The following is a 23,533-nucleotide window of genomic DNA, read 5'->3' as shown; positions in this document are numbered from 1 at the left end:
GGAAAAAGCTTGGGATTAATCCAGGATGTTATCTGGTAATCGGCTAGGGGACTCAACTGGGTGTGTCCCAGGAGTCAATCGCCTGCCGATCCAGTCATGGCACCAAATGCTAGGATTTTTCCAAAAGATGCAAAATATTTCCAAAAGATGAGAAGTATAAAATAAAAAGCGGCCTTTATTCTGAGAACACGGAGAGAGATGACCGGCACCCCCACCGCTGGCATCTGGCGATCTCTCTGGTGGACATGTGGCGTGGGGGCATGTAAATAGCCTCGGTTTGGGGTGGAACCTAAGGCGGGCATTAGGGATACACAGGTAGCCCATTGGTCCTAGGTTTGGCACCATATGTAAATCTCCAGGGGCGGGAAGATGGCGTCACAGGTAACTTCCTAGGGGCAGGGGAGATAGGGGCTTCCTGCTTCCGGTTGAGGCTTTCCTGGCTACAGTGTCCTGTCTGGGCCAAAACCCTTTCAATATCTTAAATTACCTTTGAGATATTTGATTAGTAAAATTACTATGCCATTCAACAACAACAACAAAGAAACCAAAAATAGTAAATATTGCATATTTTTAGTTATAATTTACACACAGACCTAACACACATTCACATGCCTACATGCACTGCCCTCTCTCTCTCTCTCTCTCTCTCTCTCTCTCTCTATATATATATATATATATATATATATATATATATATACTTTATTCCTTCCAATTATTCATAAGTAATTGGGACTGGGGAGCTCTGATTTAGCAACTTGTAGATATTATTCTATTACTGTCACACATGTTTTTCTGTATTCTATCCAGTAGAGCATAAATCTCTAAGAGTAAGAACAGATAAAGAACTTTCATTTAGAGGTTTTTTCAATAAGAAATTTTTGGGTGTTTGGATACTTAATGGTTACTTGGATAAATAGGTAGTTAGATGGGTGGATTAATGGTCAGATGGATAAAGCAGCACCAACCCGTTAATAATGTGCTCTCACTGTACTGTCTTCTGGCACTTTAAATTGATACAACTTACCAAATTTATAAACATTAATGTCTCTTCTGCTAAATGGTAAGTTGAATTTACAGAATGCTTATCTTACTAGCCTGAGATTTTACCTTCCCCTTTTCTTTACACTCACTCAGCTTCACCTGAGCAGATCCTAATTTTACACTTTAGAACAAACTTACATCACCTGTCTGCATGATTCTTCTCATTTCCTCACTTTTGTGTTGATTTGCCTGTGATTTCTATTCTCATACCTGTTTCTCTGTATCTTAATATCCAGTCAACTGCTGTTGGGTTTATTCCATTATCTCTGGCTCTGCTGGATACACTAGATTATGAGTTATGTTTGTATATTTTGCTGGGGGCATTTATATTACACCTATCCACCTTTCCTCTCCTAGTAATGAGACCAGGGTATGCCTTAGCGGATGTCATTAGTACCACAGAGGGAAGGCAGATGGGAAATGATGCACCATTTGCTGGCAAGAAAAATGAAACAAGAAATGTTGATATGACTGTAAAATGCGACACAATGGTGCATTCCAATAATCCCAGCACTCTGGAGGCTGAAGAAAGAGTATTACAAGATAGTATAATTCAATGTTTTTTATTTTTATGGAAAGATTGTTTAATGAATAAGAGTAATTAAAACCTAAATTCTAACACAGTAAGGTGAGGGTTACTATAATACAAAGAACTGTGAGATTACTACTAAACAAAAACTATGAGAATGGGAGATGTTCTCTATTGTGATGTCTCTTTTCTTCCCCTTTTTATTTTAAACAGAAAAACTAGGAAAATCAAGAAGCAAATAAACAATTAAAAAATAGCGAAAGCAAAATGATGCCAACAACAACAAAAAATGATGATACAGAGTTTCAAAACAAGATGATAGGACTTTAACAATGGCTGTCACTCAGTAAAATCCAATATTAAAAAGGACTGGGGATGTAGCTTCGTGTAAAAGCCCTGTGTTCAAACTCCAGTGCTCTATATGCATACAAATATGTGATGCGTAATTTAGTCTTATGACCTTATGAAATGTATTCACAAAAAGTACCAAATAAATTAAATATTAATAAATTATTAATATTGTAAAATTTTGAAATGAAACTCCTGTAGTATGATAACTCAAGGTTGTTTTGGAAATGTGTTCACATGAAGGTTCTAAGAATAACTAGAGAATTCTCATTCTTGGTTGTTTATGATAGTATAAGCCTGCATATAATCTATACACAGAAAAACCTGGAATTCTCGGTTATTTCTTCCCCTCCTTCATGAGACTGAAGTACTTTTTTGCAATGGCAGAATTAACCAAATGTCTTCTACCACTATTACTCCAGTGTCATAATAAGAGAAACCACGATTAAATCAGTGTGATTCCTAGTTCTACTCTGATTCCTGAACTTATACTAAGAAAGGAAAAGGGGGAACGAACTAGTGGAAAAGACTAGATGAGAAGTGGTGATTTGCCTAACACCATGCTATCCTCCTTCACTGCCACCCTGCTGTGTCATTTCTCAGAAGTGACCGCCTCGGCTGGCATCATCTCAGATCCTTCAGCCATGGGGTTTTGTGCTGGAATCAGCCTGCACTCACATTACCGCATGCACCCTGTCCAGTCGCTCTTGTAACCTGCATTATCCAAATGCTTACTTACATTCTCTTAGGAAATCCAGATATTTGGTCTATTTTGTTTTTTTATTAGAGGACAAATGTGGTTATGGCCTTATTTTCATTATAAATCCTTTGACCGTTTTGAATTCAGAACAACACAACTTGTTTTAAAAATCCAATGAAAACACATTTTTGTGGGTTTTAAAATTATTGACACATTTTAGATATACATAATGATAACATTCATCACCGGGAGCTCGTACCTGTATATGATACATCTTGAGTCCTCTTTTTCCCATTCCCCTGCCCTCTCTTTATCTCTTCCTTCGTTATTTATGAAACCTTTGTTTCCAGATTTTCCTTGTATTCTCTTTTTCTTTGCTCCTTCTTTCCTTTACCCCTACCCCACCTTGATTCCCCTTCCCATTTGAATGTTTTCTTTCCATTTCCCAATATATATTACATATTTTGGTCCTTACTCACACTTTTGATACCTCACACTAGAGAAATCATGTGATATTTACATATGTGTTTGATTTATTTCACTTAAGAATATGGTCTCAATGTGCACCCATTTAGGTGGAAATGTCTCAAGTTTATCCTTTTTATGACAAAGTATTACCCCACTATATACATACATGTTTTAACATGTGTTCTTCACCCATTCATCACTGATGGGCATTTGGGCTGTCAGCCAGATTTAGTCATTGCAAATTGTGCCACTGTAAACATGGATGCGTGCCTATTGCTGTTGTGGTGTTTTTAATTCATTTGGAAGATACCAAGAAGGAGAACAGTGGCGTCAAATGGAACTGTTAGTTTCAGTTTTTTGAACAATTTCCATACTGATTTCCACCGTGTTTGCACCAGTCAACACTCCCACCAACTGTGCAGAAGGGTTCCTTTTTCCCCACAGTGTCGCCAACTTTTGTTACAGGTGACTTCTTGATATCAGCCATTCTTTCTGGGGAGAGGTACAGTCTCAGCATTGTTTTAATTTGTAACTTTCAAATTGCCATTAATGTTGAATCTTTTTCATATATTTATTTGTGATTTTTATGTCTTCATTTGAGATATGTCTATTCTCTTCAGATGTCTATTTTTGGATTGGGTCTTCAAATTTGGACTGATTTCTTTTTAGTTCCTTATATATTGTAGACACTAGTCCTTTTTCTGAGGAACAGCTAGATTTTTTTTCCTACAATATGTTTTGTTTCTATACACCATTGGTGGTATCTCTTGCTTTTCAAAAGCTTTTTGAGATCCCAATTTTTGATTCTTTGTGATAGTTTCTGTGATGTCAAGGTTTTGTCCATAAAGTCTATGTCTATGCCAATATCTTCCATCTGTTCCATCTTCCATCAGAGTTAGTATTTTCGTTTTAATATTTAGATCTTTGATCTATTCTATTTTAGTTTAGTAAATGGTAAAAGATGTGAGCCTAGTCTTACGGTTTGGTATATGAAAAGTCAGTTTTCCCAGCACCATTTATCAAAGAGACTATCTTTCTTCCAGTGAAAGATAAGGTGACTGAATGTGTTTGGAGCTGCTTCAGCATCTTCTAATATGTTCCACTGATCATCATGTCTGTTTTCCTGCCAGTACTATTGATAGCCAGTCTTTCTTTTGCTACTCTAGGTCTCTTCTGGTTTCAAATAAATTTTAGGGTTGTTTTCTCTAATTCTATGAGATATTCTCTTGGTATTTTTATTAGGATTGCATTAAATCTGTGTACCAATTTTGAAAGTGTGACTATTTTACTATATTAGCTTTCCTACACAAGAACAAGAGATATTTTCCATTTTTAGGTATCTGTTTTTATCTCCTATTTCAGAGTGTTCAGTTCTCAATGTAAAAGTCTTTTTAGTTCCTTCATTAGAAAATTTTTCTGGGTATTTCATTTTTTTTTTTGAATGCTATTGTGAAAGGTGTGGTTTCCTAATTTCTCTCTCAGTGTGTTTGTTGTTTGTGTACAAGAATGGTATTGATGTTCAAGTATTGCCTTTATATCCTGCAGTGCTACTGCATTTTGTTATTAAATCTAGAAGACTTTTGGTGGAACTGTTGGAGCCTTTAATGTGGAGTATCTTGTGATCTGTAAATAATGATAAGATAACTTCTTCCTTTCCTATCCTTTTCCTTTTATTTCTTTCTCATGTCTAATTGGCCTGGCTAATGTTTCCAGAACTATTGAATAGTGGTGGTGGTGAATTTTGCATCTTTTTAGTAGTATTTTAATCCTTCTTGCTTGCTGACATTTATTTTCCTCTTTTGTATTTGGGCTTGTATCATTATGCTTTCATGTATGAATTAATTGTCCTGTCACTCCACCTACCTTGAGAAAACCTACCTAAATTCCTGGTGGTCATATTTATGGTGGCCTCTGATGAATCTATCATGTAGGTTTGGTGGTCTGCTTTATTGAACTCGAGAGCTCTTCCATGTTAGAGAGACACCTAACATCTATCCTTTAACTTTTCACCCATTCTTTGAGCATATGTATATGGTATTATCTATGTGCCATCCATAAGTCTTTACTTGGCATTGTGATAATAGGAAAGAAATACAGACTTGTAGAAAGTATGAATCTGTAAGCTGCTATTATCTATTAGGTTCTATAATATATATTAAATATGTATTTACTTGGGGCAAGACAATACATTATTTAGCATTGTGGGGCAAAAATACTTCCTTTTCTTAAATACTTTGAAAGCTGCAAGCATAAAAAACAGTGTATCTGGAGATAAAATTAAAATGAACAATATTCAAGCAGAATTTGGTAAAAGATGATGATGGCAGAGTAGGAAGTTTTATGACTTGTTAAGCAAGTTGGTTTAAAAAGAGATGGTAGATTGTAGCTGTCCCCCAATAAAGGATCTGGGCCTTGATTGTCTGATTCAAATCTCTGTTCCATTTACTACCTTTGTGACCATATATGGTCTTCCCAAACATTATTTGATTCATCAGTAAAATGCAGATAGAAATAGAGCCTAACTCTTAGATTTGTTTTGAGGAATAAAAGAGGTAATTCACATACCTGACACATAGTTTGCCAAGTAAATATTTTTCATTATTATTTTATGGGTAATGAGAAAATGGAAAAGTTTTTTGTGTAGGTGAGTAACATGGCCAAAACTGAGATGTAGCATTCTACAATTTTAAGGATAATGGCTGCGAAGAACATGAAATGATCCCAATAATAATATGTAGGAGCTGATGGATGTGGAGGGAGATTCAGCTGGAGCTGAACATTATAGACACATCAGGTTATAACCATCAGGTGAAGAGGTCATCCCTGGAGAGAAATGGAATGGACTAACTGGCAAATTAAGATAGAGTTGTGTGAAACACAAAAACTGGACAAGTGATATTAGAGGAAATTATTAAGTAGTAAGGAAGCATGAAGGAGTTGAAGTAGGAAAGTCCAGAGAAAGGGTTGGATACTAGGAAGCAGAATCATAATTTCAAAATGGAATGCAGGAGGAAGGATGAGTAATGCCTAGGATATAAGAGTAACCAGTGGGCTAATATGCTAAAACTGTTAGTTCACTGGAAAGTAAGGGATGATGATAAAGTGTAAGTTACTTCCACAACACCAATGAATTTACAGAAAATAATGAAACTCAACCTATTCTTTTAGTCCTTGTAAAATTACAAACCAACTTTATTAATATGAGAATGGATTATACTATCGGAGAGAAATGTAACCAATGTCTTTTTTCTTTTTTTAAAAAAAGGACTTTGCAGAAAAGGAGAAGTCCACAGCAAAGGCCCTGGAAGATGTAAAGGCAAACTTTTACTGTGAATTATGTGACAAGCAGTATCACAAACACCAGGAGTTTGACAATCATATTAATTCTTATGATCATGCTCATAAGCAGGTAAGGCAAAGTGTGAAAATTCTTCCAATTCCTGTATTTATAGTCTCTGAACAGAACTGTATGACGTTGACCTTATTTATAGTCATGTAAGACTTTGAAGTGGGTTTGTTTTATGTCCTTTTCTCATAAAAAGTATTTTTTTCTGTTGAAATATTAGATGAAGCCTTTTTCCTCTAGACATACCATAAAACTAGAGGAAAACTTAAAAACAATCAGCATAGAATGACTTATTTATTGTAAAATGTATATATATATATATATATATATATATATATATATATATATATATGGAAACCAAGAATCAGTAAAATATGGTCATATTCAGTATCACCAAACAAGGTAGTGGTAAAGCTAGAAACACGAGCCAGATGTAGGGTAGACTCTATTATAAACATTTTTATTTTCTCAAGCATCCCAAGGTATAGAAAATACTTTTGGTAAAAAATTCTTAATAAACAGTTACATTTCGGTAATAATATCCTCTTGAAAAGAATGACAATTTTACTTAGTAAATGAAATATTTGAAACAAATAAAAATTCAAACAAATAAAATTAAGTGGTAAAGGCAGGGAAACATTTTAGTTATTTTTTTAAAAAATTTGATTCATATACAGTGGTACCTCAATTCATGAACTTAATTTATTTGATTATTCTGAGGAATACAGCCACTGCTGTGTTCATCATTAGAGGAAGAATTTGCAAAAGGAGTGGAATTTTCCCAAACACCTGTTTGTGAATTGTGCATGAACAGAAGTGTTTGTGAACTAAGGTATTACTGTATGTATGCATGTCATCATTGTGGATAGTCCATAGATGGCTGCTAATACTACTTTTTGTTTCTAAAAATGGACCTCAATTTTCACATCCTGTTAGATTTTATCCTTGCTGTTTGAGGTATGGAGACACTGACAACGCAGGCATTAGGAGTGTTAAATACTGTCAACGAATAAAGAAATGCTGTGAGGCCAGATTATTGCTCAGAATCATGAGAAGGTACATACTTCTAATCTAAATGGACCTGACATGTTGGAATCTGTGGGTAAATCTTTATACTCTGGATCTAAAATATTTATTCATAGTGAACAAAAATATTTCATCTAACATCATTTATATTTATAAAGCACATACTGAATGTGTGGTCTTGAACACACATAGCTGCTGAAGACATAGCTTCTATCCTTAAGAAGAAGAATGTGTGTGTATTTTGATGCATTTCTGTGACAGGGCAAGATCAATGGGTAAATCATTTTAGGACTGTAATCGCCAAATCTTGTTATGAGAAATAATTATCTTGGAAGATGCTGGTCATACAAATTCCTAAAAATTACTCAGATATTCTCATTCAATAATTCAGAGTTATGGCTCAGTAATTTATATTTAAAGTGATAAAAAAAGAACAATTTCAAGCATATAAAAAAGAATTATTTGTTTATTACCATCTATAATAGTCTCATTTCATTATGTCACTACCATACAATCCTGTCTTCACCAATGATAATTTATTTTGAAGCAAATTCCACACGTCACATTTCATCTCAAAGCATTTCATTATATATATAATGATGCCTAAAAACATAACTATTATCACACTTAAAACTTAATACTAATTTCTGAATATCAATGAGTATGTTTCCATAATTGCCTCATAAATGACTTATAAATTCATATTCCTTGAACTCAGTATCTCCAAATCTGAACTTTTGACATGCTGACATGTCTTTAAAATTCTTTTAACACATTTTCATTTATAAGACTTCCCAATTTAAAATTTTACTCCTTGAAATCTGATCCCGACACTCGATTTTACATATCTTCCCACATTCTTTTACGCTTCCCATGGTCTTCTATGTGCCCTTCAAGCTGGTGACTATGGACAGAGATATGGCCAAATTTAGATTTCTGTTTCTTTTCTAGGCAAAAGTATCTTAGAAAGAGGACTGTGTCTTACCATAATAAGGTATATAATATATGGTTGTCTGGCTTCATTTAATGTTAAGGTTACTCAGTGTGCTGATATACCATTCAGTTGATAAGGTCTTCATTAGGTACTCATCAGTATTTTTTATGCATGGTTTTCTAACCATTGATGATCATTTGTTAAAGTAAACTATCTCACTTACAGTTGAAAATGATGTTCCTAATTCTATAGTGCCTTAACTTATTAGGTAAAAATGTTTATAAGATGAAATTTTCATAAATGTTACTCCCTAGAGGTATTTTGTGCAGGCAATCTTTTGTGCAGGGTACACATTAGGAAAAGAAAAAAAATACTCTAGGGATTCAGGAAAACACAAGATGAAAGAAAGTAGCATGGAATAATGACATTTGATCTTGATCTGTGTTTTCCATTTTATTTTCACATATATAACAATACATGTTGAAACCGAGGGCCAAAGATGGGATTCTTCCTAGGAGAAACAGAAGTTCAGTTGAGGGAATATGAGAGCAATAGAAATCTTGTTAGATTTGGGGAAGATCCCCACCATGCTTAATCAATGCCCTTTTTTATTACTTTCCTTAATTTCATATCCACTGGCTTCCCAGCATGATAATAAAGCAACATTTTTGAATCTTACTTCATCTACACATCTACTTCTGTTTATCTGTAGCTGATACTCTGACTTTCTTGGGCATGGTCCTTTGTCAAACAGGGACCACGTTTCTGTGTTTTCTACTCTGTTAGTTGTGGAAATGGATGGATTTGATCCTAACCTTCACAAAGTGACTTACTTCCAGAGAATGTCAAGTCAATAGAGCTGTAAGTATTGTAGAGTTTTTTGCTTAGAACACTTAAAAGAGAGCGTGCAAACCTTCAAAGGAAGAGAAACAATGAGCTAAGTTTGAGGAATGAAGTTAGCATGTGGTGAAGAATAATAGGTTGCACATGGTAGAAAACCGACACCAAGACCCAGGACAGTAACAAAGCATGTTCTATATAGAACAAAGGATGCTATTAAAGCTGCCATCTCTGCTGTGAAGACATCTTTAGATGCCTTCAAAACCACACCCATACTCCTTTGCTTCTGCTTTAGCAGTGTGTCTTGTACTCATTCTTCACTGGATTCCCATCTTTACCATTTTCATTTCATCGTGCATCTGAAGCGTTACTGGAGAAGTCTACCTGGACTCCCTACCTCCAGTATTCACACTATTACAGGTTTTTTTTTTTACATCCAAATTAGTCCTGCCAAAGTACCACACAGATGCTATCACTTCCCTCCTCAAGTTCCTCAGTGATGGACAACTGATTTTTAAATATTTGGACTGTTTAGCTTGTGACTCAAGACCTCCCCAATCTGGCTCTTGCCTCAACTTCCAGAGTTTTCTACGGGAACAAGAATTTTCCTACAGTTTTTCACAAGTGCCTTATGCTTTCCCACCTGCTGCTTTTGGCTCATATGTTTTACTTCGCCTAGTTGGTCTTCTCATTTCAGGGCTGTATTTCAATGTGTTCCTATTCATATTTAATACAGATATTGACAATTTATATATGGATGTTAGGGGAGCTGAGTTTTCAGGACAAACTGTTTATGCCCACTGTTTTGCAAATCCCTTATGTTCAACATCTATTAATACTGCAGAAGATTTTTGTATGTGTTTCCCAGTTTGGGAAACACAGAAATAATTAAATTTGCTGCAGACCTTGTGAAATTGCTTTTTTTTTTTTGAGAATGTTGAACTATCTCTGTTTAAAATCACTTTGGCCCAAAATATTTTGAAAATTATCTCAGTTTCAGATAAAGCTAAATTTAAAAATTCCCTTTCAATTGAAAGAGTTTTAATATAGCAAATGGAAATGTTCATTAAAATGAAATATGCCAAGAAAAATTTCCTTCAATACCATCCTAATTGTGTCCATTTGATTCTTACTTATTAAGAGCCCTTCTTGTTAGGAACAATGATTATAATGACAATATCCAGGATTTAGTGAATTATTTTGGCTGAAGTAATATGAACGGTTACCATACTTTTATTTTTATGTGAAGTCAGATAATATATTTGGATTCTCCTGATGAACTTCCAACAATGTAATCTTTTGGGTATATGTAGGAAAAAATCCAAATGAATTCATTCCATTACTCATCAACAGAGCATGTTACTATCAAAAGTAATTTAAATTTTCCTCTTTACTTTTCTTTCATTCATTTATGATTGCTCAGAATCCTTCATTTTAATAAGTCATTTTTAAAATGTTCATACTTTCCTATGTCTAATTAGCAGCATATTGTATGTACTTAGTCATTTTTCTGCAAAGATGATATTATTATTCATAATTATATTAAAATTCTAGATGAGTAAATTAAGAAATTTGAAGAATAATGTAACAAAATGTATGTTTACTTAAATATACATTTAAATAAGCTCCATTATTTTATAAATTTCTCTAATGCAATAAAAATTGTTATTTTTATGTATTCTTTATAGAAAGATCAATAACAGTTGTATATTTCTCCAATAAGGAAAAATAATAAATTTTTTAGCTTCAAGAACTTCACATATTTGGAAATAATCCAATTGCTTTAGATATTACTGTGGCTGTCTTATAATTCTGTATGAGTGTCAAGCATTATTCCAAAGGAATTTAAATGTTTATGCAAATTACAATCAGCTGGCTAAAAATATCATAATTTCATAACCATTAATATAGATAACATGTCAATAGAAATTCCTATGAGACTTTTTGGAGTGCTAATCCCTCTTTAAGACTATTTACTACAAGTGATTCACAATGACATGAAGAGAACACATCCTCACTTTAAGCAAAAATCTCTGCTGCCCCAGAGACATTCTGAGCCATTTCAATTAAAAAAGAAACAAACAAATGAGCTGGATCTCCCTTCGACGAACCAATAAAATACCTTTAATATTAAAAAGCAAAGCCATTCCAAATCCTCTATACGTAATGTGCAATCCTCCTAATTACCTTTCAGTCACAGTATAATTTATTTTATTCAGGAGGAGCTATTCTTGCCATGCTTTTAGATTTGAACTCCAACCAATTCATCCTTAAAATGGTGGTTTGGATTATTTCCATCTCTACTTGCTCCAGATTTAATATCTAAACAAATCCTTCTCTGTCTTCTTGACTCCAAGAGCACTAGAGTCCACAAGTGACCAAAAATATATTCCAGCTCATTATCTCTTGTTCTTTGCTTAAAATTCGATTTCAAATTTGTCCCCAAATACTACCCAAGTTGGTTCAAGGATATATTTCAATGCACTGTGTTTTAATTATGAGTTCTTGTAATGTGGCTGGGAAAACCAGTTGATTACAGGCTCAATGAGGTCGAAGAAATAAAAAATGGAGTATCTAGATTGACGTTTGTGAGAACTGTATAATATTCCTTATCTCCTACTGCATTCTACAGACCCATATTCTCCTGGAACCACCCAATGTCCTCGTTGAGACTGCTATCAGCAAAGAATTAGGAGACAAAGAGTCAAAGTGGTTCCCAGATTGCAAGCTCACATATCACTCTTTCTAAACACTACATTCACCTAGAAGAAGAGGCTTTTTGATCATAATATCTTCTACCAAGGGAAAAGTAAATTCAAAATGTACATTCTAGTTCTTTCTGTCTCTGTGCCAAGTACCTCTTTAGCTGATGACATTTTAAAAGTTATTCTATCTGTCTAGAATATTGTTTTATTAGACTCTAGACTTTTTTGGTTTTTCTCTTCATTTGTGTCAGCGCTAATGTCACTTCATCAGCAGTATCTTCCCTTTATATCTTAACTCATACTGGGTTGCTATTTCTTTGAATTCTGATATCCTATTGGTACAATCAGTGGTGGCTGACGTCTCCTCAGAATGAATTGGAGGAATTTGGTGAGCTTGTTGTTGAACCACCTGTCACTTGAAGTTAGCCATGATGGGAGATCTTGAAGCATAGCAACTCAGGACAGCTTATGTTTTATTAAGAATGGTATTCCCAAAGAAGTGATATACCACACAGAACTCTTTATCTGTCCACATAATGTAAAAAAAATACTTTGTTTTAAATTTTGTTGTTTCATCCCCTCACTGCCATCAGTCTCACTTTATTATTTTTATTATCTTTTATTTTGTCTTCTTGAGACAGGATCTCACTATGTAGTTCAGGCCGTCAATGAGTTTACTTTCTAGCTCAGGTGGGTCTCAAACTCACAGTGATCCTATGCCTCAGCTTTCTGAGTACTGGGATTACAGGTGTGTATCATCACAACCGGTTTTAGTCTCACTTAAAGGAAACTAACAGTTAGTTCTAAGAGTCCTCTAGAATCTACCTCAGGACTGAAGATATAAAAATGAGTTTCTAAATCGACTTCTACTTCTGTCTTACATCATTATGTCCGTCTATCTCTGATTAATCACGATTAAAGTAGATATAGTGAATATTTCAATAGACAAGTTAGAGTCCCCAGCATCAAGTTCTTTATAATTAGTGAATGAGAGTTGCATAACTATACATTTTCATAATTTAAGAAAATGCTTCAGCTCACATTAACGATGATGTTTGTCAGTCTGAAAACACCAGTTTTAATTTTATCAGAAACTGCTAATTTTATGGACTTTTAAGAAAGCAAATAATTTGTGAATTAGAAATTTAGACTTGTGATTTGGAAAGGTAATTCTAAAGTCAGTTTAAGGATAGTATTTAATATTTAAATATGTATGTAATTGCACATAATGCAAAGAAAAGAGATTAGGTCTCTGACCAAAGGACATTTAAGAATTCAAGAGAGACAACATAATTCTCCCAAGCAAGAATAGAAAGGGAAGTGACTATAAATATATACATGCATACATATATACATATATATACATATACATATAAGTAAATATATACATAATATATCATATATATATATAATCTTATGCATATATGCATATATTTATCGCATGTTCTATATCACTGGTAATCAGATAAATATAAATTTGTGGAACTTTGAGAAATAAGTTGTCAGATATAAAAACAGAACTACTATCCCAAACCCATTTGACAAGACATGAGTGCTTCTGAGAGTGCAGGGTTTCAACGTTGAGTTATGAGTTCTTGTGCTATGGCCAGGAAGAGTTGAAGTCCAGTTGATTGCAGGCTCAATGAAGTTGATCCACATTTGATTATTCATTAGAGATCTTAAGACATGAATTTTTCCTGTGGACTATTCCATTTGTCTCGTGTTCCAGGGAAATCAACAGCTGAACCCTAAAGATGTGTGCACAAAGTTATTTAAAATACGAAATACTGGAAACAACAGAAACAGACTGAAAGAGAATGACAAAATTATGATGCATATAAGCTGGAGTAATGTAAGAATTAAATTATGTTCAGAACTGTATTTTTCTGAAATTGAATACTGATGCTTGGACTCAGGCACGTTGGTACACACCTGTAACACTTGGGAGACTGGGAGAAGATCAGGAATTAAAGGCTAGCCTAGTCTACAAAGTGAGGTGGGGTTTTTTGTTTGTTTTATTTTTTTGTTTTTGTTTTGTTTTGTTACTAGGTTTAATTATATAGCTACACCTGTTTCATTAAAAAAGTGATACACAGATACTTTCAACATTAAAATCAGGAAATACAAAAGTATAAAACAATAAGTAACAGTGTTTAATGATAATTTGGTTATATCATTTCAGAGAATTTTCTAAATATTTACTATCCAACCATAAACATTTAAATAACTATATAAACATAAAATACGGTTAGGTTATATGTGTTACTCTGTCTTCACATGTTTACACTTAATTCTGTATCATGACAGTTGATAATACCTGTCTTTCACTGCATTGTTAAATGAATATTTTTAATTGTATTAGTATGTCAGATATTTCTTGAACTAAGCCTCTTAAGGTATTATTATTACGTTATAATTTTCTTTTCCTTATTGTTGTACAACTGTTTATTTCCAGAGTTTGAAATCACCTACCTCTTCCATGTATTCAACATGTATAATTGTTTATTGTTCATTTATCCCTAAATTATCTACCGTATATAATGAAAAGAGTCTCAGTCTGAAGATATTAGATAAGTGAGATATCTGGTCGGTTCTGTGTGCCATCCCCTTTGGAATCATATCTGGTGCAGTCTTAAATCTTTCTAGTTCAGTCAGGCCGGCCGCATAGCTCTGGCTCTTGCACTGTTTTTAGCATCGCTTTGGGAATACCTTTGTTTGTCTCCTAGACTGCCTTCCTTGCTTCTGTCCTTTATTACCTGCCTTGTTTCCTGATGTCATCCTATGTCCTATTTCCTTCTTATGGTGGATCCTTTCCTCAAGAAGCTGTATGAGAAAGGATCCCTGTGAGAAAAAAAATTTCTATCAGAAAGACAGTGTGCTTGAGATGCCTTCCTACCTAATTTATCTTTCACCAGAGTTCCAGCTTTCAACGTTACTACTGAAAGATTATATAACATCTTGAGTCTGTATCCGTTCTTTCTAAAAAGTCATAGGCTTTTTCATCATTTCTTCTTACAGTAAAAATTATTTAGTGCCTGCTGTGTACCAGACACTGTTCCAAATGCTGAGACTGCAGGAATGAAGAGATCAGCATCTCCATTGCCATGAGTGAAAAACAGTGTGAGCAAGTGCGAGACAAGAGAAAACTAACATGTAAAATAGAAACAATAGCTAGTCTATAAGTTCCGCATACATGCCAAATGCAGTCTTAAGGGAAACAGAAGCCTTAAGATACTTACATTCTGTAATCACTTGTTTTTGTGGGCCAAAGGGTAAAATGTGGGAATGTTTCACATCTATTTTCATTATTTTTATTGTAGGAAAAATATTTTAAAATCTCATAATCAAATAATAGCAAGGTGGAAATAGTTACTACAATGTGTATCCTTATTCAAGTGCAAGACATAAACCAAAATGATTCTTACAAAAAAGAAATTAACAGATAAATAACATAAAATTTTCTTTTCAACAAGTTGGTATACTAATAGTGTAAATGAAACAAATTAGCATATGTATTGACATATTTTAAAAATAGCATAATATGTAATATATAGGTGTGAATATATATATTTTTTCAGATATGAGAAACCATGCAATCTTTGAGCTCGTGCATTTGACTCATTTTACTTAACATTATGTTCTCAGATATCATACATTTACCTAAGAATTTTCAAGTTTAATCTTTCTGTGGGGTAGTGTAATATTCCACTGTGTATAAATGTCACATTTTCCTTACCCATTCATTCACTGATGGACATACACAGTTTTCAAGATTTAGATATTACAAATCATGTTGCTATAAGCATGCATCTGCACACATTCCTGTAATTTGATGATTTTAACTCTTTTGGGTGGCTGCCTACAAGAGGAATAACTGGGTCAACTTGAATTGTTAGTTTTAGGTTTTTTGAGGAATCTCCACACCGACTTCCATAGTGGCTGTAACTAGTTTCCATACTTCCCAGCAGTATAGCACACTTCCTTTGTGTTCACTTAGCAGCATTTCTTATTATTAGATTTTTTATGATAGCCATTCTTTTGGTGTTAAAATGGGATGTCAGTGAAGTTTTACTTCACATTTATCTGGTGGCCAGTGATGATGAGCATTTTTTTTTTTTCATGTATTCGTTGGTCACTTGTGTTTCTTTTGCTTACAAGTGTCTATTGATTTTAGTTGTGCCTTGTTTAATTGAGTCTTTTATTTTGGGGGAGAATAAATTTTTTTGTAATCTTTATACATTCTTGATGTTAGCCTGATACCCACAGAGTAACTAGCAGAATGTTTTGCCATTTTTTTTACGTTGTCTTTTTTTTTTTTTTTTTTACATTGTCTTTTTACTCTGCAAGTTGTTTGCTTTGCTCTGCAGAAGTTTTTTAATTTAATATAATCCCATTTGCTGGTTCTCAATTGTATTTCTTGTGCCATGGGTTTCTGTTCAGAAAGTCCTTCCCTATGCCTGTGTCTTCAAGAGTTGTACCTATTTTGGATCCCAAGTGATTAAGTGTTTCTGTTTTAACATTTAGACTTTGGATACTTTTTGATTTTAGCTTAGTGCCTGGTGAGATATCTGGGTCTACTCTAGACTCACTCTTCTGCGTGTGGAAATCCATTTTTCCGAGTAGTATTTATAAGAGAGGTTGTTTTTCTTCAGTGTGTTTTTCATCGCTTTGTCAAAGATAAAATAGCTATATGTTGCTGACTGCTCTGTTCTGTTCCATTAAGCAACATCTCTGATTTTATGCCAGTGCTATGCTGTTTTAATCATTGTAGCTTTCCAATATTACTTTAAGTCTAGGATTGTAATGCTGCATGCTTTGCTTTTGTTACCTGGGATTGCTTGTGTTGTTTGGGGTATCTTTTAATTTCATACAAATTTTAGGATTATTTTCTCTAGCTCTGTAAAAAATGCTGTTGATATTTTCATGTGGATTGCATTAAAATCTGTTTATCAGTTTTGGAAATATAGCCATGTGATGATATTGAGTCTGATTATGCACGGTGGAGCATATTGTTCCATTTTCTGCTGTCTCACTCAATTCCGTTTCTCAGTCTGATGTAATTTTCATTGTAGAGGCCTTTCATTTCCTTGGACAGATTAACAATTTTATATTTAATTTTATTTTGATGCTACTGTAAATCATAGTTTCCCTAATTTCTTCTTCAGTGATTTCATTATTAATGTATAGGAATGCTAATGATTTTTGTGTGTGTTTTTTGGTGGGGGGTACTGGGAATCGAATTCACAACCTCACACTTGACAGGAAGGCAAAATGCCCTGGTGCATTGTGTGCTTATTTTCTATTCCGCTGAATTTGGCTATCCATTCTAGGAGTGTCTTTGTAGAGTTTTGTTGGCCTTCTATGTAATGGATCATGTCACCTGCATATAATGATACTTTGACTTTGTCCTTTCTTCTGTGTATCCCTTTTATTTCTTTCTCTTGTCTGATTGCTCTGCCCAATGATTCGAAGATTATGTTGAACAGAAGTGGTGATAATGGACATCTTTGCCTTGCTCTTGATTTCAGAGGGAAGGCTTTCAGCTTTTCCCCATTCAATATGATTTTGGCAGTAGCTTTGTCATAAATGGCTTTTAGTCAGGTGTGGTGGTGTACACCTGTAATCGCAGCATTAGAGAGGCTCAGACAGGAGGATCACCAAGGGTTTGAGACAGGCATGGACTACATAGTGAATTCAAGGCCATCCTGAACTGCATAGTGAGACCTTGCCTCAAAAGATAAAAAAAAAAAAAAAAAAAAAAAAAAAAAAGAGAGAGATATTTACCATAGTGAGAAAAAGGACCTTCTATACATATTTTTTAAATTTTTTAATCATCAGTGAACACTGGATTTTGTTAAACACTTTTTCTGCTCTATTGAAGTGACCATGTGATTTATGTCATGAATTCCATCCATTTATTTCATGAATTACATTTATTGACTTGCATATGTTGAACCATTCATGCATCTCTAAGGTGAAACCTATTTGGTTATAGTGCATGATCTTGTTGATGATTTGTTGCATTGTCTTCCCCAATATTAAAGATTTTTGTATCTACATTTATTAGAAAAACTGGACTATAATTCTCTTTTTCCTATTCTGATTTTGGGTTCATGATACTATTGGCTTCCCAGAGTGATTTTTAAGTACTGCTTTCCTCTCAATTTTACTGAAGAGTATTAGCAGTCTTGATATTCCTGTGGAATGTGGTTGTGAATCCATCAGATCCTGGGCTTTTCTTAGTTGGTATTTTTTTTTTTTTTTACTATTTCAGTTTCATTGTTTGTTATTCAATTATTTGAGATTTTTAAGTCTTCTTTTTCTTTGGTTTTGCAAATTCATATATGTCTAGGAATCTTTCCATTTTTTCTGAGTTCTCCAATTGCTTGGCATACGTGTTTATGAGATAGTAGCTAATAATTTTCTGGATTTCAATATTGTTAGTTGTTTATTCCTTGAAAAAAATATGTCAGTTATACGTTAACACAGGATCAATTTAATAAGTCTTTGCATTTCCATGTTATTAAAATGTATTTTTAAAAGTAATGAAGTAGGATATTCAAAGAAATCTTATTCTGAAACCTCTAGAGAATCAATCACAAGCCTTTTACTTATGAAAAATATAATAAAGCTAGCTTTCAAAAATGTATGGTGTAAAATATTCATGTTGAAACAGAGAGAAAATACCAAGAAATGAGTTCTACCAAAAAAGTCCCAAGATTTAGTGAATTTACTGAGAAATTTTACTAAAACGTTAGAGAAGAACCAAGAACAGTGCTCAAATTTTCCAGTGTGTTAGGGGAAAAAAGCTTCTAAATTCATTATAGAAAGCCAGCCTTAACCCAATTCCAGTATCAGAAAATGACTCGGCAACTTCAGAACAATATTGTCAGTGAACATCCTTCAATATGACTCTTGCAAACAGAATTAAACAATACTTTAAGAGGATCACACATCACATCACATTTCGTTTCATCACTGAGATGCAAGGAAGGTTTAATATATATATAAAACAATAAATGAAATATACCATACAGTTAAAATAATGATAGCAATCACATGACCATACATGCAGACAAGACTTTGACAAAACCCAACATCCATTACTAATAAAGTTTCTGATGGAAATAGTTACAACAGGATCTTACCTTAAATTAATTAAAACTTTGTATAATAAACCCACAGCCACATCATGCAAAATAGAGAAACACTGGAAAGATTTCCTGTAAAATAAGGGGACAATTGTGTTCACTATCACTGTTCCTGCTGCATGTTTTTCTTTTTAGCCAGAATGTAAGGCAAGAGAAAGAAAGACAAATAGAAAAGGAAAAAAAATGATTATTCTTATTGGCAGATGATGTAATACCTTGCACTGTACCTTCCTTCCCTCCAAAAAGAAACCTCCACTAGACAAGTCTTTTAGATATGATAAGCAAGGTCAGTAAAGTGACAGGATATAAAATCAACACAAGAATAAGCAGTATTTGTGTATACCAAGACTAAACTCACCAAGAAACACATTAGAAAAAGAGTTTTATTAACAATAGTTTGCTCAGCAAAAGAAACCACCAACAGAATGAAGAGACAACCCACACAGTGGAAAGAAGTTTTTGCAATCTGTGCCTCAGACGAAGGACTAATATCTGGAATATATAAAGAATTAAAACAAATAAGACCCAATCCAAAAATGGGCATCTGAAATGAACAAACACTTTTTAGATGAAGAATTACAAATGACTAATAAATATATGAAATAGTGTTCAACATTACTGGCCGTTTGAGAGATGCAAATTAAAACAACACTGTATCCATCTCACTCCAGAAAGGATGACTATTATAAAAAAAAATCAACCAATAACAAATGTTGACAGTGCCTTGGGGAAAAAGAAATGCTTCTCTACTGTTGACCAAAGTGACAACTGGTGCAATATTGTGGAAATTAGTGTGGAAATTCTTCAAAAAATTAAAATTGGAGGTTCCATTTGACTTTACTATTCCTCTCCTTGGTATCTTCCCAATAGAATTAAAAGCTCCATAACATAGAAATACACTTAGAGTTGTGTTTATAACAGCACAGTTTGTAATAGGTAAATCTTGGAAACAGCTCAAATGCTCATCTACAGATAAATGGATAAAGATTTTTTCTACAATGGAATACTACTCATGCACAAAGAAGGATAAGTGAGACCTTTCTAGGTAAAGGGATGGCCCCTGAAACCATACTTTTAAGTGAAATGAACCAAACACACATGTGAAAATATCACATGGTTTCTCTGGTGTAAATATGGACCAAAATATATACAGATATTGTGAAATAGGAAAAAAAATCTTCAAATGAGAAGGAGAACTAGGGAAGAAAGAAAAGAAAGGAGAAAGAAAAAGATAAATAAAGAACAAATTCAAAACAGTTTTCATAAATAAGGAGGGGAAAAGAGGTTGAAGGATGAGAGGAAGGGGAAAAGAGAAGGAATGAAGATATACCATTTACAGATATAAATTTCAATGATGAATGTGACTATTATGTATATCTAAAATGTACCAATAAACTTCATTAAAAAGATTGTAAACTTCTAATCAACCTAATAAAAGTGGCAAAAGATCTCTAAATAAAAATTATTAAACACTGAAGAAAAAATATGAAGAAAGTATGATAAATGGGAAGATCTTTTGCAAATGGGAAAGGGATGAACAGACGAGTGAGAACATAAAGATTAGAATGTGTTGTGTGTATGTATCAGTCCTCCATGATGAGGGTGATCATCATGTTCTGCAAAAGTGTACTAATCAACTAATAAGCTTTTGGGGAAAATGGAAATAACTACCTTATTTATTCGTCAGAAAAACCAATATTGTGAAAATATTATCAAAACCAATGTGAAATTCAATGAAAATCTTATTGAAATGACAGCAAATTTTTCACAGGTTGTGAAAAAAAGTCCTAAAATTTATATGGACTCAGAAAAGACGCAGAAAAAAAATGAAATCTGGACCAAAAAGAGAATCCTGGAGGCATCACAATAGCAAGTTTCCAGTTACCCTCAAAGCCATGGTCACCAAAACAGCCTGGTCCTGGAACAAAAACAATAATGTAGACCAATGTGTTAGAAGAAAATTCACAGAAAAAATACATGCACCTTTAGGTACCTGACTTCTCACAAAGGACCAAAAGCCATTTGCTAGGAAAAAACAAAGCTTTTTTTAAAAACAAATGGTTCTGGGAAAACTGAATATCCCATGCAGAGGACTAAAACTGTGTTCTTTTCTCTCACTCAGTCCTGAAACAATCAAAATGAACCAAAGCCTTAGATAGGAAACCAGAAACAAACTATTGGAAGAAAGCCCTGTATAGGAGAAAGACCTGAAGGTATAGGCAGCTACAGAATCTACAGATTGGGGAAAATCTTTATGACCTACTCTTCTGATAGAGCAGTAAGATCCACAATTCTAGAGAACTCAAAAACAAAACCCACACAATAAATAACTCAATCAAAACTGGGCAAATGAACAGATTTTTTTAAAGTAATATGAAAGCTATGTGTGTGTGTGTGTGTGTGTGTGTGTGTGTGTGTGTATATATATATATATATTACATATTATATATGATATATTTTATATATGTGTGTGTACTCAGCATCTTTGGCCACAAGAGAAATTTAGATAGAAACTACTTTGATATTCTATCTCAAGGATTCTCTTGTCAGAATGGCATCATAAGGAATGTAAAAGGAATAAATGTAGCTAGATGTAATGGTTCGTGCCTGCAATCCCATCTTTCTATCAGGATGAGACAAAAGAATTTCAACTTTGAGATCACTGGGCAACTTAACAAATTAGTGACGTCCTAACTCAAGAAAAAAATAAAAAATGAATTGAGTAAACAACAATGTAAAGGGCCTGACTTATACCCTCAGTACTAGAAAAAAATAATACTGGCAAAGGTGTGGAATAAAGAAGGAACCACCTACACCGTTGGTGGGAATACGGAATACTCTAACTACTTTGGAAATCAGTATGGCATTCCTTTGTTTTCTTGGATGAGTCTTATTCATGTATCTTGATAACTTGCCTTACTGAGTAGTTTATCATATTATTGAATGTTAGTAATTCTTTGTATATTTTGTATATAATCCTTTATCATACATAGAATCAGCAAAGACATTCTCCCGGACTATGATTTGTCTTTTCTAATTCTTTGGGATCTTTTAAAAGTAGCTTTCAAAATTTTCACAAAGTATTATTTTCTTATAGAGAATGATTTTGAACTATCATGCATAATAAATCTTTGCACAACCTGTTAGTAAAAAGTTTTATATATTTTTTCAAGAAATTTTTGTACTTTCAGTTTTTATTTAAGTCTATTTATCTAATTTTGAACATAAATTTTCTACTTCTTCTTGACCCTCATTTATTTTTCTATAGCTATCTTTCCACTTCATAGATGTTGTCTATTTTGCTGGTATAAACCGTGCATACGATTTCTCTACTTTTGTTATTCTCTATTTTGCTTTTGGTGATTCATATCATCTATTTCCTGCAGTAAATAACTGTTGTTGATCTTTAGAAAAGCTAACTACTTTTCATTTATCATTTTTACAATTTTAAAATTTCACATTATAGATTTGTTTCTATTTTGACATTTATACAACACTTCTTACCATGCATTGGATTTGTCCTTTTTCTGTCTCTCAGGTTTCTTCATCAATACCGAGGCATTAAACTAATTACAACGATGAGATTTTGAAACAATTCTGTGAGGTTATCAATAAATTTGTGCCACATTTCACAGATAATGACTTGCTACCAAAGTAATTATGAGTAGAAAAAGAAAGATATAGTAAATCTTTCTTGGAATTCTTTTTTCATCAATGTAGTGCAACCATGAACTTAAGATTTTCTCCTTCAATATTGATCATGGACATTTAAATTCTAATATGCATTTCAAAGGCATACTTATATATGATTTGCTCTTATCAGAAAACAGATGAAATCTTGATAAGTCCACCTCAGTATGGAAATGGGCTTCTATTTGAAGGGTAGGATAGGGAAGGAAGGGTTGAAAAACAGAATGAAGTTTATTCTTAAGGAGTTGTTTGGTATTTGCCCAGTGCACAGATTTAAGTAAACATTTTGCATAATAGAATGTGATTGTATTATTTTTAGTGATAGAACTACAGATAAAAAGTGAATGGAATTAACATTTTAGCTCTAAAGTAAATGATCATTATAACTTTTAACATAAGCAGTATAACATTTTTGGTTACATTCTGTCGTGGTTTATGTCGGTGGTCCCCAGGCCTCATGCATTTGCATTACACATCTGTGATTGGTTCATTGTCTTAGAGCTTAGATTGATGGTGTCAGTGCTATGCCCACATAGGGGTGGAGCCAACGTGTAATGTAATGGCAGGAAGAAGGTGTGTCTCTCTATCTTGCTGGTTTCTGCCTTGCTGGTTGCAGCCTCCATAAACTCTGGTCCCATCATTCCACCTTGCCTTGGAGCCAACTGAATGTGGACTGAAACCTCCATAAACTGTAGGAAATAAACCTTTCCTTTCCCAATTTTGGGCATTAGGTATTTTGTCTCAGTGATCAGTAA

The 23,533-nt window shown here is 33.6% G+C and overlaps 1 protein-coding gene across 1 annotated transcript in view; it reads left to right on the top strand.

Moving 5' to 3' along the window:
- The window catches only part of Znf804b (zinc finger protein 804B), a 516,344-nt gene that overhangs the window by 413,575 nt on the left and 79,236 nt on the right, over window positions 1–23,533 (top strand). Inside the window, exon 2 of the mRNA XM_063243160.1 lies at window positions 6,352–6,495. Coding sequence (XP_063099230.1) covers window positions 6,352–6,495 — 144 coding nt within the window. The remainder of the gene's footprint in view (window positions 1–6,351; window positions 6,496–23,533) is intronic.

This window comes from Cavia porcellus, unplaced genomic scaffold (genome assembly GCF_034190915.1).
Source record: "Cavia porcellus strain 051 isolate PalLab524CR breed Dunkin Hartley unplaced genomic scaffold, mCavPor4.1 scaffold_2, whole genome shotgun sequence".
Classification (NCBI taxonomy): domain Eukaryota; kingdom Metazoa; phylum Chordata; class Mammalia; order Rodentia; family Caviidae; genus Cavia; species Cavia porcellus.
This window is presented reverse-complemented; position numbering and strand designations above follow the sequence as displayed.